The 16,026-nt window shown below is 41.3% G+C and overlaps 1 protein-coding gene across 4 annotated transcripts in view; it reads left to right on the top strand.

Annotated features, from left to right (window-relative positions):
- The first annotated feature begins 251 nt into the window (after positions 1-251).
- Positions 252-16,026, top strand: part of LOC148013491 (C2 domain-containing protein / GRAM domain-containing protein) — a 198,086-nt gene continuing 182,311 nt past the window's right edge. Inside the window, exons 1-3 of one of the 4 annotated variants that reach the window (XM_087667711.1) lie at positions 252-649; positions 1,010-1,449; positions 1,610-1,657. In XM_087667711.1, the coding sequence (XP_087523837.1) occupies positions 1,123-1,449; positions 1,610-1,657 (375 nt within the window). In that variant the 5' untranslated portion in view covers positions 252-649; positions 1,010-1,122. Of the gene's footprint in view, positions 650-1,002; positions 1,450-1,609; positions 1,658-16,026 lie in introns of all 4 variants that reach the window. The other 3 variants (XM_087667709.1, XM_087667710.1, XM_087667712.1) reach the window with 3 other exon arrangements.

The raw sequence follows: 16,026 nt of genomic DNA, 5'->3' as shown, positions 1-16,026 counted from the left end.
ACGAGCCATTTTTTACTCTTGGCCTGATATTTCTCACTTCCTTACCCATTTTGTAAAGTGACAAACAAAGGTGCACTTTTTATATTAACAACTAATTTATATATATATATATATATATATATATATATATAATTTTGTATTTTTCAAATAAAATATATCCTTTTGATATGTAAAGGTATTGTACCTATATTTGCGCCTAGTTTCAAAAAGTGCATGTAGTCACTTTGAGCAGGGATTGGGCGTCTGTCACTTCGTTATGTAACCATGTTATATAGCATTGCATGTGTGGGAAAGAAGCGATGAATGGGTCCATTTTGTATTGGCATACTTTGCTCGGCATAAGATTCTTGCATGCGTGGGAAGCAAGTGACGGATGGGGTGATGAGGGACTTGACTTCCTGCACACCGTTATAAGAAAAACCGGGTCGTTCATTTTGACTAAAAACTTATGAGGCGCCGTCTTCTCAATAAACTAAATGGACTCGCTCGATCGTTTGATTATGATGGCAGATTGAAGTCGAGAGACTCATTCTATCTGTCGAGCTGTTCGGCTTCTTCTTTGTTTTCTCCCATTCCTTTGTTTGATGATCCGAGACAAAAATGCAGGGATTTCCATCCTAGCAGCAGCTGCAATCTCATGGCTCGCCAGGTTAGATGATCGAGTGTTTAATTGATAGTTACATCAATTCTGTGTGTGTGTGTGTGTTTTTTTTCCCTGAATTTGTTGAGAGAGAGAGAGAGAGAGAGAGAGAGAGAGAGAGAGAGAGAGAGAGATCCCCTTCTTCTGTTATTGTAGCTCCGTGTTTTTTGTTTCCTTTTGGCTCCATATGTGTTTCCTACCTGTCAGTGAGTCCAGCTGGTCGGCCAAAGGCCTTTTGTAAATATTTGAATTTATTTATGCAAAATTCGAGAGAGAGAGAGAGAGAGAGAGAGAGAGAGAGAGAGAGAGAGAGAGAGCTGTTTTGCCAAACAATCAGTATCCAATCAAGACATCGGATAAAGAGTGCAGGATCCATCTCTTCGGCACAATTGCATTCATAGTAAACTAGTCAGACAAGATTACAAGGATCAGAATGACATGCTCAGCTTGTGAAGACTTTGGCAAGCGGCTTGCTATTGAACATGATCTCAATTGGAGAATGGAAAGTTCAGAGCCTAAAACATTTGTTGTGCTGGAGTGATGATCATTTTGTCTGGTGTACCAGTTCAGTGTTGGGGAATGCTGCCTCCAAAATTTTGAAGGATCCTATGAGCATGGCAAATCTTTTGGAGATTTTAGTCCCATCTTGGGGGGAGATCTTCATCTCTCTAGCTGGAACCTTGTTGTTAGTTGCACTGTACAGTTTCTTACATTATGGCAGTGACACATCACCTAGAAGAAGCTTGACTCTTCCAGCTGTGAATTCCCTGCATATTGCTGAAGCAGCTGAAGAAGGCATTCTGAAGGAGGTGTGTGAAGGTGGTCTGAAGTTTTGTATGATTCATCTGTATGTTTATGCTACCTTGGGCATCATGAACTGCCAGTTAGGAGATAATCAATATATGTTCATGTTCTTGCTTTATGGTTTTCACCGTTTCATTTACCAGAATTTCAACTTATTCACTGCAGTCCCCTGGAAAAACTGAATGGCGCAGCTCTTTTGTATATATAATAAAGGTACTTGTCTACTTCTTGTTGTTGTGCATGCCTGTGAAAGTCAAATTCTTTATGTTTCCATCAAATCCCATAAGTAGTTTTAGAGTATGATAATATGCTAATTGTAGTCTAAAGCATAAGCCAAGCAAGGACGTTAATGCACATTAACACTCCCTCTTGTCATGTTGTTGGCTATCACTCCAAACACATCGCCTCTTATAGCCTTTTCTCATGGGTCTTTGAGTTGATGATCGTCCTCGTTCTTCAACTTTGACATCCAGCTTCTCCACCTTGGAACTAATTTTTGAAAGATTCAGATGAAGGTCATGCCTGTTTTTAATGAGTTCATCCATGACATCATTTTTAGAAGGAATAAAAAGAGTTGGTTGATTAGTCAAAGGGATAGGGGATTTTGAAGGCGGAACAAGATCCATCAATGGAGTTGCTGAAGTAGAAGTAGAGCCCAATGCTGCGTATAGTATTATACACTAACCAAACCCGTGCCAAGAGCATGTGGTCCAATTTAGCACTAGTTTAGTTTTTTGGTTGAAAAGCTAAAGTTTGTCATCTTGTAAGTTGTGCAGTCTGGTGTTTGCCAAGGTATCTTATATTAGGTGCATTGTGACATTCATATAAAAGTTTCTTGTGAGTATTGTTATTAATAGACACATACACGTTATCTTCCCAAACAATACTCTGCCCTTGTTGGAATATTTTTGCACTTTTCTTTCTCTTAGTAGCTAGCTTGGGGAATTTAGACCGCTATAACCTTCAACCTTGGACCACCAATTTTTCCCAAAGTGAGGATTTGCTTGGCAATGCCCCATGAGAGAGATAAATTACTCAAGTTTTTTTATAAATAACATAGCATTAACATGAGGGATCCTCCAAAGAGCACTTATGTTATTGGTTGCTCTCATATGCTAGCGAATCTCAAGTTGAACCCTTGCATGAGTTTTTTCCATCTCATCTTATTGCCTTGAAGGTTGGGGTGATTGTGGAAGACTTTTTGGGAGTGGTGATTAGTCTAAACATTAAATTGAGAGCTGTATAAATGATGCTAGAGTTTATGCATGTGAATGACTAGGAAAAATTCATTTTCTCATGTAATGGTTTGAAAAATGGGCCTAGTTATTCAACAGTTTTATCGTTTGAAGAATAGACCGCGCAAGCAATACCATCACTTTTCAAGGTCAATTTTAATGCAATTTGCCAAAAATGACATGTCCAATGTAGAATAACTTTGTGAAAGAACTTGCACTTGGGAGTTTCGCTCGCAACTTCTCTCATGTTGAGAGAGTAAAAGGCATGTTACACTAATGACTTACTATAAGTGAGTAAAAGTTGTCCAGGAAGACGACTACCCACCTTCCCATATGGATGAACAAATCATTCATCATTTGCAAGAAAGTTGCAAGAGCGTTGGTTAGCCCAAAAAATAGGACCAAAAACTAATAGTATCTTTATCACATAGGACAAGTGGTTTTTGAGACGTTTGTAGGGGCTTTATGTATTTGATGGTAAGTGAGTCGTAGATCCATCTTGATGAAGTACTCCACATAACATAGTTGACTTATGAGATCATCTATCCTAGTAGCACATGCTTGTATTTGATGGTTACTTTATTGAAACCTTTGCAATCCACGTAGAAGTGCATTGTGACATCCTTCTTTTTGCCAAGAAAAATTGGCACACCCCAGATTGAGTTATTGGTTAAATAATGCTAGCATTTAATGTAGGGACATTTGGAGCTTTGACTTTGTCATCTTTGCATACATTTCTAGTTTGATGCATTCCTTGCCTAACATTGACCATTTGAGTATGATGTCTTAGATTGCTTTTTTGGTGGCGGCCATTATGTCCTTTTGGTGATTGGATAGCAAATCATCCATAATCCGTTGCTACTTATAGCAACTCTTTTTCTTGCTACCTCCATCATCTTGTAATCGCCCTCTTCTTTGTCACGATTTTTCTTATCATTAACTTGGACATCCTTTTGTACATGCAGGTTCTTTCTTTGTCTTTCTCTGTGTGTGTGCAGTGAGTTGCAGTGTTTGAAAGCATAGAAGTTTGTCCAATGTCCCGACTATTGTGCTTTAGCCCAACAGGAAGAGGGGAGAATTGTTGTGTACACTAAAAGTGCGAGACAGGGACAATGGTTCTAATCCCTTAATTGTGTAGAGTGGATGGCTATCATGAAAAGATTATGTTGCACGAGGGACATGCAACTAACTCGTGATATCTTAGACTCCTCGATCTTGGGAGCACATAGTGTCCACTCATGCCTCTTCTTCATTGGAGGCCCTAAGGCGGCATAAATCTCGATTCTCTTGATATAGAGGACAATGTATCATCTCACTTCTCTTGTACAAGTCTATCAAAGGTAGAGTTGATGGCGAATGTGCAATTCATGGAATACATGCATAGAAGGTGACTGAATTATACTACTCAATCTTGTCTCTGTACTTTACTAGGAGATGCTATAAAGAAATGCTAGGGTTTATCTAGAAAAACATAGAAAGTATGACAAAGATGGAACACAATATGTAGAATGCTAAGATAAATGATGAATAAATATGATAAAATAGTCTCAAACCTTCGTGTCTTGTAGGTGAGGTAAGAGTGGCATTGGAGACGTTGAGAACAACTTCGAGAGTGTATTGCATTCATTATGGATCTTGAATGCAACAGTAATAGTCCAATGAGGTTGATGATTATATGGGTAACATTAGAGAGAGCAAAACTAAATCCATAAGAGCACCCTAATATTGTGGAGGGTGTTCACAAAAATGCAGATGCTAGGTTGAATATTGTAGCTCCATATGCCATAGTTGTCAGAGTGAAGCAATGCGGAAGCGAATGACTCTGACAAAGAGTGAAGGAAGAGAGAAGAGAGAGAGAGAGAGAGAAAGAGAACGTGAAACACAGAAAATCTGCAGTGAAGAATGCTGTATAAGGATGCAGAATTATATACGGGTGTAGAGAGAATATCTGTGTATGTATCCGCCTTGAGGACTTCGATCTCCGTCAGCCCCGAGTGCAGTCTCCATCACCAGCAGGCTGAAATTTGTCAGATACAAGTGTGGAAGTTTGCTGGAAACTCAGCCTTAAAAAGGTTGAAAAGAATGCCTGAAAAATACCCAAAATAACCAGGTCAGCTGCATTTAATACAGTGTCGACTGCAGTCGGATAGTCCGACTGCAGCCACGTGGCAAAACTGCCACGTGGCAGGAGATGACTCTGAACACCCCCTCTCAGATCTTGGACAAGGCAACAGATGTAGGGATCTAGAACGTCGATGAAGTAAAGCTTGGGAAGTGCCTTCGTAAACAAATCTACAAGATTGTCTTCACTCTTACAGTACTCTACATCAATGGTTGCATTCTGAAGCTTCTCCTTGATGAAGTGATACTGGATCTCTATGTGCTTCGTCTGAGCATGGAATATAGGATCTTGTGCCAAGGCAATGCAACTCTCATTGTTGCACCGCAAGATAGTAGGACGAGTTTGGGGGCAACCAAGCTCCTCCAACAGCAGCTGAAGCCACACAATCTCACATGTGGTAGAAGACACAGCCCGATACTCTACCTCAGTCGAAGATAGGGCTATCGTGGGCTGCTTCTTACTACTCCAAGAGATAGCACTAGCACCCAAGGTAAAACAATAACTTGTAGTAGACTGCCTTTGATCTACATCATCAGCCCAATCTGAATCACTTCAACCTGCAAGAATAAGATCAAAAGCACCTGTACCTGTGCTGGATAGAAAATCCTGAGGTCGGAGGTCCCCCTCAGAAACCAAAGTATCCTTTGAGTAGCCGGCCAATGCACCTATTGAGGTGCACTCATGAACCCAACCAAGAGACCAACAAAACATAGATCAACTCGTGTGTTGATGAGCCAAATCAATGAGCCAATCACTTGATAGTAGTGAGTAGCATCCGCCAAAGGAGAATCTGCATGTGAAGTGGCATTCCAGTTTAGATCCATAGGAGTAGAAATGGACTGACAATCCTCCATCTCAAAAGACACCAAGAACTCCTGTACATATCTTTGTTGAGAGATGAAAATCCCCCTCTGAGACTGATAAATCTCATGGCCCAAAAAGAAATGGAGAAGTTCTAAATTTGTCATCTCAAATTTCTGATGTAGGGCTGCCTTCGTCTCGTTGACCTTCTGGGTTTTGATCACCTGCAACAATCAAGTCATCAATATACAAAACAAACAATACACGACCTCCCTTGGAAGTGTGCACATAAAGTTGCGGATTGGCCCTAGAGCGCCGATATCCCAACTTGGCTTGGTGAAACGAATCAATCTTCTCGTTCTAAGCACGCGGAGCCTGCTTCAGGCCATACAAGGCCTTCTTTAACTTGTGAACCTGCCTATTTGAGGAACCAAAGCTAGGAGGCTGCTCTACATAGATCTCCTCGTTCAAATCACCATTCAAGAAGGCCGACTTCACATCCAACTGAAAAACAGGCTATCTCCTATGACCAACCAAGGCAAGAATAGTACAAATAGTCGCCATGCAAGCTGTAGGGGTAAAAGTATCATGGAAGTCAACACCTGGGCGTTGTACAAAACCTTTAGCAACAAGGCGAGCCTTGTGCTTGTCCAAAGAGCCATCACTATGGTACTTGGTCTTGAAGACCCATTTGACACCAATCACCTTCTTATGAGAGGGATGAGGCACAAGGAACCAAGTGCCATTCCGCTCAATAGTCTCCGACTCGGCTTCCATCGCCTTCCACCAGTGATCAAACTGCAAAGCCTCCTCCACTGATGTAGGCTCTCTATCTTGCATAACACGAGACATCAAACAATAGTTAGAGACAACAAGCTCCGTAGAATGTGCCTGGTGCCTCCCTGACCTTCGCAGACCATTCTGCGGTTCCCACTCCTCAGGGACTCCCTCAATCCTTGAATCACGGAGTGTGCCACGGGCCCAACGAGGAGGCCGGATCTCTTCTCAACGCTCCCGATCTATTGAGGACTCGGGTACATCCATCGGCGGGATCTCCATTGGGGTAGGCGGTTGAAGAGAAGACTCGTAATCTGAAGAAAAATCTCCATCAAGAGGCTCTGGCTCCAAAGAAACTATCTTAGGAGCCTAACTCTCCTCTGGATCTCCAAGTATGGGATGCTCCTCACCCCCCTCTGTGGCTGGAACTTCCACGAACCACACATCTCGGCTCGTGTAAACATCCCGCTTCACGGGATCATACAAGCGATAACCTTGGGATTGGGAGCTGCAGCCAACAAAGACGTGTCGTCGAGAAGCCACCTCAAATTTGTCACGTTGCGTCTTTGGGATGTGCACATAGGTATCGCACCCAAAGATCCTGAAATAAGCGACATCAGGCTTAGTCCCAAAGTAAGCCTCAAAAGGTGTCATCCTGTCAATGGCTGAAGTGGGGGATCAATTTAGGATGTGGATTGCAGTAGCCATTGCCTTGGCCCACAAAAACTGAGGTGACTGTCGGTGCTCCATTATGGTGCATGCCATCTCGATCACACTTTAGTTCTTTCACTCAAAAATACCATTCTCTTGAGGAGTGTTGGTATTAGTAAACTCCTAGTGAATGCTTTTATTGCACAAAAACGAGTAAACTCATTAGAAACAAATTCACCACCCTTGTTTGATCTCAAGGTCTTCAATCTTCGGCCCGATCGGTTCTCCTCGAAGAGAAGCCAATCCTTGAAGTGGGAGAAAGCTTCTGACTTCAGAGTCAAGAAGTAGGCCCATGTCATCCTGCTGTAGTCATCTACGATCAACATGAAGTACAAGCTCCCCTTCAAGGACTCATTTCTCATTGGGCCACAAAGATCCGTAGTAGATACAAGCTCCATAGGTGAAGTAGACTGCCTCAAAGCTCTGTTGGGAATTGCATCCCTATGCTACTTCCCACGAATGCAGGAGACACATGGATGCTGGCTGTCACGGGGACGTGAAATTTTGAGATGCTTTAATCTTGCTAGCAACATTTGATTAAGTTATTAATCAAATGTGCAAGGTTGTTTAGCACATGTGATGCACATGGCAGTTATTTCATGGGAACAGGCCAAGGACCCCGAGGATGCAGTGGGTGTTAAAGGCAAAAGTTGTGTTAAGTTATGCCAACTGGGTTTTGGTGGTCAGTTGGTGCCAGGTTGGACCCTAGGACAATTGTTTGGCCATTAAGTGTCAGTGGTGACACTAGGGACTAGCATTAATTAATTAATTAATGCTAGTCTAAGGGTTAATAGAGGTTGGGAACCACTCCAAGTTGCAAATAGCCTAGTCAATTTCATTACAGATGGGCATGTTTAATTTTGGGCAGGGTCAAAAGGACTGAAATTAATTTTCAGAATTAATTAATTCTGAAAAATTAATTTAATGGCTGAAAATGCATTAGGAAGGTAGCCACTTGGAAAAACTTTTCCATGCAACTAGGGAGAAGGCTATTGGAGGGTGGTGGAAGCTAAATTGTAGCCATTCTGAGCTTGGTGGAGGGAGAGGAGGTGATCAGATTTGGCTCTGAGAGGCGACGATGACTGATCGCGCACCGCGACAGGACAAGGGGCAGCAGGTTTTCTCTTTCGCCTCAAGAGAGGTAGTGGTAGAAGAGGAGGGCTCGTTAGCTGAGGTGGTGTTTTACCCCCCTTTTGAAGCTGTTGGTGCCATCAGATTTGTCATTAGAGCTACGAATCAAAAGATACATTTCAGCTGATTTTCCCTCTCTCTATAGCATTCTCTCATCTCCTCCAGTCTATGCTCAAGCATTCTTAGTAATTCTCAGCCATTGGTAGCAAAGTACAGCCAAATTTGGTGGACAACAGAGAGTTTACTGCTGTAAACCCTAAATTACAGGAGTAATTAGGGTTTACCAGCCACCTTGGGACCTGTGCCATCAGTCAAAGGCATTGTACACTGAAATTAGCACTGGAAATTCGTGGAATTGTGAGGATTTCAGATGCCAGCCCATCTATTGTGAATTTGGGGCAGCATTTGACCAGTTGGGGTTCCATTAGAGCAAGTCCTGGGTGAAAATCAAGGGGCAATTTGCCCAAATACTTTGCTGATTATTGGAATAGCAAGGGGCTTTTGAATTAGCTAAGGAGATCGTGAAATCTCGGCTTGTAATTTATCCATTAGCAATTGAAATTAAAGAAATACCGAAAGGGGCGCCAGTTTTGGGACCAACAGGGTATCTATTGTCCAAGTTTATGAAGGTAAAGTGAGCATTTCAGTTTATATTCATTTGTTGATTGCTGTAATTAAGTACTTAATCAGGTTAAACCACCCTATCCGAGAAGGAAGGCTGGTTTCATTTGCTCACCACTATGTCCGGTAAACCTCGAACAGGGAAGTCCCTCTTTGGATCCGGTGCATTTGTATAGATGCATAGATGAGGTGTGGCTGCCCCATCTCACCACCCTCTCACACTCCCTCTCTGGCATTGGAAAGTCACGAGGGATGCCGTCATTACCATTACTAGAAAGCAATCGAGGAAGGGGCCATCAAGCCCTTCCTGGGATCCGAAGAAGCGAATCCTTTTCGTGCCTTGGACTTCTCCTTGTTCGAAGGATTGGAGTGGTAGTTTGAGGCAGATGATGACTCGTCGGCGGATTCCACATCCCGCTACGTCTTCTTCTCCTTCTTCTTTCTAGAAGCCGCTAACTCTTTGCAGTCCTTCCGTAAATGACCTTTCTTTCCACAGCGGTAACATTGGGTCTTCGATTTCTTCTTCTTCGAACCCCTCTCTAAAGCTGTAAGAGCCTCACTAGAATCTCCATGGAACTTATTATCAGTGGATTTGTACGGAGGAGCAATTTATAGAGGAACTTATTATCAGTGGATTTGTACAGAGGAGCCATTTATAGAGGATTTAGAAGAGAAGTAGAGAAAATAAGGTATTTGAAAAGGAAACACAACCAAACCACAAGCACAGATTGTAGAAAATGAGAGTTCACATGTAGTATTCACCAAAATCTGACCAAAACAAGAAGAAATCTACTACGAAAAGTCAAAAAATCGGCCAAAAACAGCAAAAATGGCCTGAGAATGCAATCGCCCAGCCAAGAGGAGATTCAGAGACACCAAAACGCAGGCTGGAACTGACATGGAGGTAGGAGAGGTGTTGACACAGGCTGTACGGATGTTGACGTCAACAAAAAATGTAGGAAATACAGGTTGCTTGGTTGGAGCAGCAGTCGCTTGATCAACAATGGTCAAAACAGTCCTGAAATCAGCAAAGAAAACACAGTAGCAGCATAGAACCTGAAATCTAATACCATGTCAGAAGTGAAGCAGCAATGGAAGTGTAAATATATGCTGTAATAAACTGCTAAAACACAAGACAAAAGAGAAAGGGAAAGAAAGAACACTTAATAACACAATACAAATGAGAACTCAGTTATATGCTCAGGGAATGGAATCCATATATCCAACACGAGATAGTCTCATACAACAGCGAGTCACTGGTTGCATGGGCACCGACATTGGCTCCTCTCTCCACGCAATCTCCACATGTGTGATGGTAGATGAGTGACTGAGTGAGGAGAAGCCTGAATACATGGGACAAACAATGTTCTCAATATGATCAGGTCAGCCAACATTTAATGCTAAATATGAGGCACTTGGGCAAGTGAAGAATTCCCTTGTGAGGGCACTTTGCAAGTAGCACCATTGCATCGCATAACAACTTGCATCTTCCTTTGCATTACCACATGCATTGGCATTTTGTTCATGTAAACATGCATCTGTGTGCATTTATCCCTTTTCAATCACCCTTGGGAGTGGTCGACTCTAGATCCACCATACTTGCGGCCTTGCACATGGAAATCTCCTAAGGTAGTTTTTTCCTATGCTTGCATGTTGGCTTTGATTGTCTTGCTTTCTTCCACGTCGTATTGCTAAATGAAGACCATAAAAAATGCCTAAAATATCCTAAATAATGTGCCTAGCCTTTGCATGTACAAACTCACACATGAGTTGACATATCTGCTAATTCTCCAATTGCTTGCAAATCAGCGGTGTTGTAGACCAGAAGATATCATCCAATTTGTTGTCCATTGACTGATTTTAAACCTTCACAAATCATTGAGACATGCATACATGTATCCCAATGTAGCCATGCAAACCTTAATTCTTGTTGGTTGTAGATTATGATCAATGAATTCCCAATAACACATCGAGTTTAAAATCAAGGCTTGAATCATCAAATTCTTTCACTAGATTGCACATCCATTGAGTAAAGGGGAGAGAGAAGCAATGGGAGAGGGAAATCTTGATGTGTAGCCCCTAAACATTTCAAAAAATAGGTCGTTTGTAACAAATAATGCATTAAATGCTATGGCGTGTGAAACCAGCCTTCCTCTTCGGTACAGGGTAGTAAAACCTGATTAAGCACTTAATTACAACAATGAATAACCGAGCATGAATTGAAATGTACACATTACCTTAACAATCTTGGACAATAGATAGGTGGTTGGCCCTAAAACTGGCGCCCCTTTTGGTATTTCTTTATCTTTAATTGCTAATGGACAATGTACAAGTTGAGATTCCACAATCTCCTTTGCTGATCCAAAAGCCCCTTGTTGTACATACAATCAACAAGCAATTTGGGTCAATTGCCCCTTGATTTCACCCAGAACTTGCATGAATGGAACCACCAATTAGCCAGGTGCTGCCCCAATTTACAACGGATGGGCTGGCATTTGAATTCCCTGAAATTACACAAATTTCAGGTGCTGAATTCAGTGTATGATGCCTATTCTTGTTGGCACGGGTCCTAAGGTGGCTGTCAAACCCTAAATTTGGTATTTTTACCAAATTTAGGGTTTACAGCAAAAATCCTCCTGCTGTCCACCAAATGTAGCTGAGGATTGCTCCAAATGGCTAAGAGATGTTGAGAATGAGTGAGCACAAGCTAGAGAAGGTAAGAGAAAGCTAGAAGAAAGAAATTTCTGATTTTTACGCGAGAAAAGTCTGAAATTTGATTGTTGCCTGTACCAAACAGCATTTAATGCTGTTGTTGGTTGCTTGGGAGGCCCCAAATTGCTGTTGCCAGCTCTTGGAAGGGCTAGAATTGCTGCCGCTTGCTCTGATTTTGTCTTTTCCTGCCCTTGGTTGCCTCAAATGGTCCTCCAATGGTTGTAGATTAGACTAGCAATATCTCCTTCCTCTCACTTGCAGGATGATTCAACTGAATCTCTCTCTCCAGCCCCAAAAAACGTTTTTAAGTCTTGCATGGGCATTTTTGTCAAGTGGCAGTTTTCTAAACCCATTTTTCAGCATTATCCAGGCATTTAATTAATTTTTAGAATTAACTAATTCTGAAAATTAAATTCAACCCTTTTGACCTTGCCCAAAATTAAATGTGCCCATCCATAATTAAATTGGCTAGCCATTTGCAACTTGGAGCGGTCCCCAACCTTTATTGACCCTTACATTGGCATTAATTAATCAATTAATGCTAGTCCCTAGTATCACCACTGACAATTATTGGCCAAACAATTGTCCTGGGGTCAAAATTTGCACCAACTGACCACCAAAATCCAATTGGCATAACTTATCTCAACTTTTTCCTTTGACACCCATTGTATCCTCAAGGTCCTTGGCATGTTACCTTGAAATAACTACCGTGCGCATCACATGTGCTAAACAACCTTGTACATTTGATTAATAAATTAATCAATTGTTATCTGCAAGATTAAAGTATCTTAAAATTTCACATCCCTATCGTGATAGCCTGCCATTGGATGAACCTAATTTATTGTTGCATGTTGCTGGTCAATACTCTATTGTTATTGCAAACTGCTTTTTAGGGGGGTTTTTAGCTGTTCAACTATTTAGAACAATGCTCAACTCCTCTTTGTTGTTTGAACTGCCCATAATGGCTCTCTTTAGCCTTACATGGCTCTAAACATGGCTACATGCCAAGTGGCAAACATGTCCATGCAAAACTCAATCTCTAGATTGAAATTCCAGCTAATAATGATTTAGTAAAATTGAGAAATATATGGCTCTGCCCAAACTTTGGTCATTGCCTAGTTCCAACTTAAATTCCTAACCTCTTTGAAGCTAAAAGTGTTGAAACTTTTCATAAACCTTAGTCCAAGACATTAAATGTTTTAATTCTCTACACCCCATGATACCAAAAGTCATTCCCAAGGGACTAATCAATGACTTTGACCAAGATATGTCACTAGGCACCTGTCCACAATGACTTTTGCCATTGTTCCCCACTACCAAGCTAGGGTTTGCTTGGCATCGTAGCTCATGTTTAACTCAACTTAATCTAACACGTGCACATCACATATGCACAACTTAAAAGTGTTTTCAAGAGAAATAAGTCAAATATTTATGACCTCAATCTCACATTAGAGGTGAATGAAGTGTGAAGGGCCTTTTCATCTTGTGGATTATAACTGTATACAAGGAAAGACCAAGCAAGTGAAATGGCAAGATTGATCTCTTTGACTTGATGTGGAGAACATTTGGCTAAGGAGATTTCTATACCTGAGCCTTTAGTTTTCATTTCTTTTGCAAGCCCTTTTTATCACTTCCCGACGTAGTGACTTGCCTTCTTACAATAGTGACATGCCTTTTTTGCATTTTTCCCATTATGTGAAGTAAAAGTCCAAGGTGGTCCTCTTTTTTGATAGATTGATTTGTGAGAGCTCTTCTTTGAGGTTGGGTAGAACTTTTGTTGTGATTGCTATTGCGAGACTTCCCTTTATATTGTGAAAGAATACTTGTGAGCCAACTTGGTGGAGATTTTTATGGGTTTTCTTCTCTTGTAGTAGCAAATTGACTGATTCCTTAAACTAAAGTGGATTAACATTCCTTGGAGAGACAAGTTTAGAGAGGTGTGAAAGTTATGGTAGGATTCAGGAAGAGAATTTAAAGTCATAGAGATTATCTATGTCAAGGATTGTTTCTTTGACACCTTCAAGCTCTTTCGGAAAATTTTGTAGGTTACTGAGGTGGTCCACTCTCACTCATTTGACACAACTTGAACTGCCTATGGAGATGCAATCCAGGCTTGATTTTGTTTCTCAAGCTTGTTTTGTAGTGCAAGAAGATCTAAAGTGGGGGATTGTACTCCCTTTTACTATCAAGGAAATTATTGCAAGGGCTTGAGTATCTCGTGGTCCCCACGAGTTGAAATCAACTAAATGTTGAGCGGGGGCGCTTGGGGAAGAGTTCAGCAAGGCTCAATGCCTTTGATGACTGCCTGAAGGCTTTTAGCGACAATGACATTTTTGACCATGAATATCTAGAGGGATTTATTTGGTTCCTTCAGTTTATCTTCTTTATTAATCAAACTAAACATGTTTGAATTTTGTGCTATCTTACTGAAGGAGAGGAAAAATAAGCATACTTGACTCTGCTCGATGATAGAACTTTCCCTTTCCATGAACAAGAACTCTGCAATAGAATATGGCTAGAAAATGAGGGCTTCAAAACACCTTTTGTTGAAGAGATTGTTAATGTAAATGACCTCTTGAATGACCAAATCAGAGGTTGACTTAAGAAGAAGGAACTTGAAAAAAGAGACGATCTCTTTAACTGAGCTAGACATAGATGTTGGGAATAGAACTCTCCCTTTCCATGGACAAGAACTCCACAATAGAAATATGGCTACAAAATGAGGACTTCAAAACACCTTTTTTTGAAGAGTTTGGACCTCTTGAATGACCAAATCAGAGGTTGAACGAAGAAGACAGAAATTTGAAGAAGAGATGCTCTCTTTAATTGAATTAGCGAAAGATGTTGGGAATAGAACTCCGATATAGATTCTCCTCCTAGAGTGAGTTGGAGTTGGGAATGAAGACAACATGCTGAGCGTGTGCACACAAGATAGAATTGGAGATAGAGATGAAGAAAGTCTCTAATGTGCACTCTTGATTGAATCGGAGATAGTTATTGAAAGATGAAACTTTGATGTGAAGTGTGTGCTTACCAATAATGCACGATTCCTGTGCCACAAACTTCAATTTGCACCTTGCGGGCACAGACCTTCACCTTGACTACTGAAGAGGTGTAGATGGCAGTGAATCCCTTTGCATTCATTGTCTTTGTCTACTTAGATAGAATAGGTCAGCATCCAAAAGTAGAAACAAGTTGCTGATTTACTGATTATCAATGTTGAAAGAAGTAGAATAAACAGAAATTGAAGGTGGCAGGCAGATGATTTGCATGAAGATTGGAATTATGATTCAGTTAGTGGACAATAGATTGGAAGGTATTTGGTGGTTTATGGGGACTGAATTGCATGCAATAGGACAAGACCCAATTTGGCTCCCTAAGCACTCAAATCAAGGGGCAAATTGGGGATTAGGGTTGCTGATTGCAGAATACAAGAAGTTGTTCCAGATTTGACAGGGATTGAGCCTTGAATTGCTAGAATTGAAGGGGATTTCAGTTGATAGAACTTGGACGGGATTCGAGTTCGCAGCCTGGTCTCCTACTTTTTCAGAGCTTTGGCCTTTCTCCATTGTAGTTCTATCAAGTCATAGGATTAATAAAAAAGAAATACTGCAAGGCCCACCAAGGTTTTGGGGCCAATTAGTGTCATGATTCATCTCATCTCTTTTCATTAGGGACATTTAGCCCAAAGTTGGTAAATGCTGAATTTCATTTAATTATGTTTTATGTACTAATTGAGTGCTGTAATTAGTCATAAAACAGGGCTCTACTACCCTTCTCCAAAAAGGAAGGCTAGTTTCAAGTGAAGTGAAGAATGCTTCTCTCTATCTTGGGTAGACAAGCTCTTTGTGCCTTTGAGCTATAAGTAGGTCATATGGTAACCAATCAACTGCAAGAAGATGGTCATGCATAGATTTTTACATCATGAGATTGAAGGGGGCTGTTGAAATATCAAAGCTATGATGTGTTTTCAGGTTTATGCAAGGACCCACTAGCCTAAGATTAATTTATCCATCAATAAAGGGAGAGCCTTCATACACACCTGCACATAGGAACACACCCTAGCACCAATCTCAATCAATGCAAGTTTAGGAGAACAATCAATACGAGTTTAGGAGATTCACCTACTTACCACTTAGGTGGAATCTACTCTCTGAAACCACTATGTAATTTGCCTTTATAAAGGCACCCTCATTTTGAATAAACAGGAAGTGTACTCTCTTTCTTATTCATCTCTGTGCATGCTTCTCTCTCTCTCTCTTCCCTCCCTCACCCCCCCCCCCCCCCCCCCCCCCAAATCTCTCAATCTCTCCCACCTCATATCCAGTGCCCTCATTGCAGGGACACCATAGTAACATGGGATGACCATTTTCTAGCTTTCTATCCTGTCCCAAGCCCGTCCTTGTGTTAGAGCCCCCCCTCATGGTGATAGGGGATGACAAGTCCTGCCCCCGTTCCTGTTCCCATCCTTG

Source organism: Lygodium microphyllum, chromosome 26 (genome assembly GCF_053477565.2).
Source record: "Lygodium microphyllum isolate KBCC chromosome 26, Lygodium_microphyllum_v1.1.10, whole genome shotgun sequence".
Taxonomy (NCBI): domain Eukaryota; kingdom Viridiplantae; phylum Streptophyta; class Polypodiopsida; order Schizaeales; family Lygodiaceae; genus Lygodium; species Lygodium microphyllum.
This window is presented reverse-complemented; position numbering and strand designations above follow the sequence as displayed.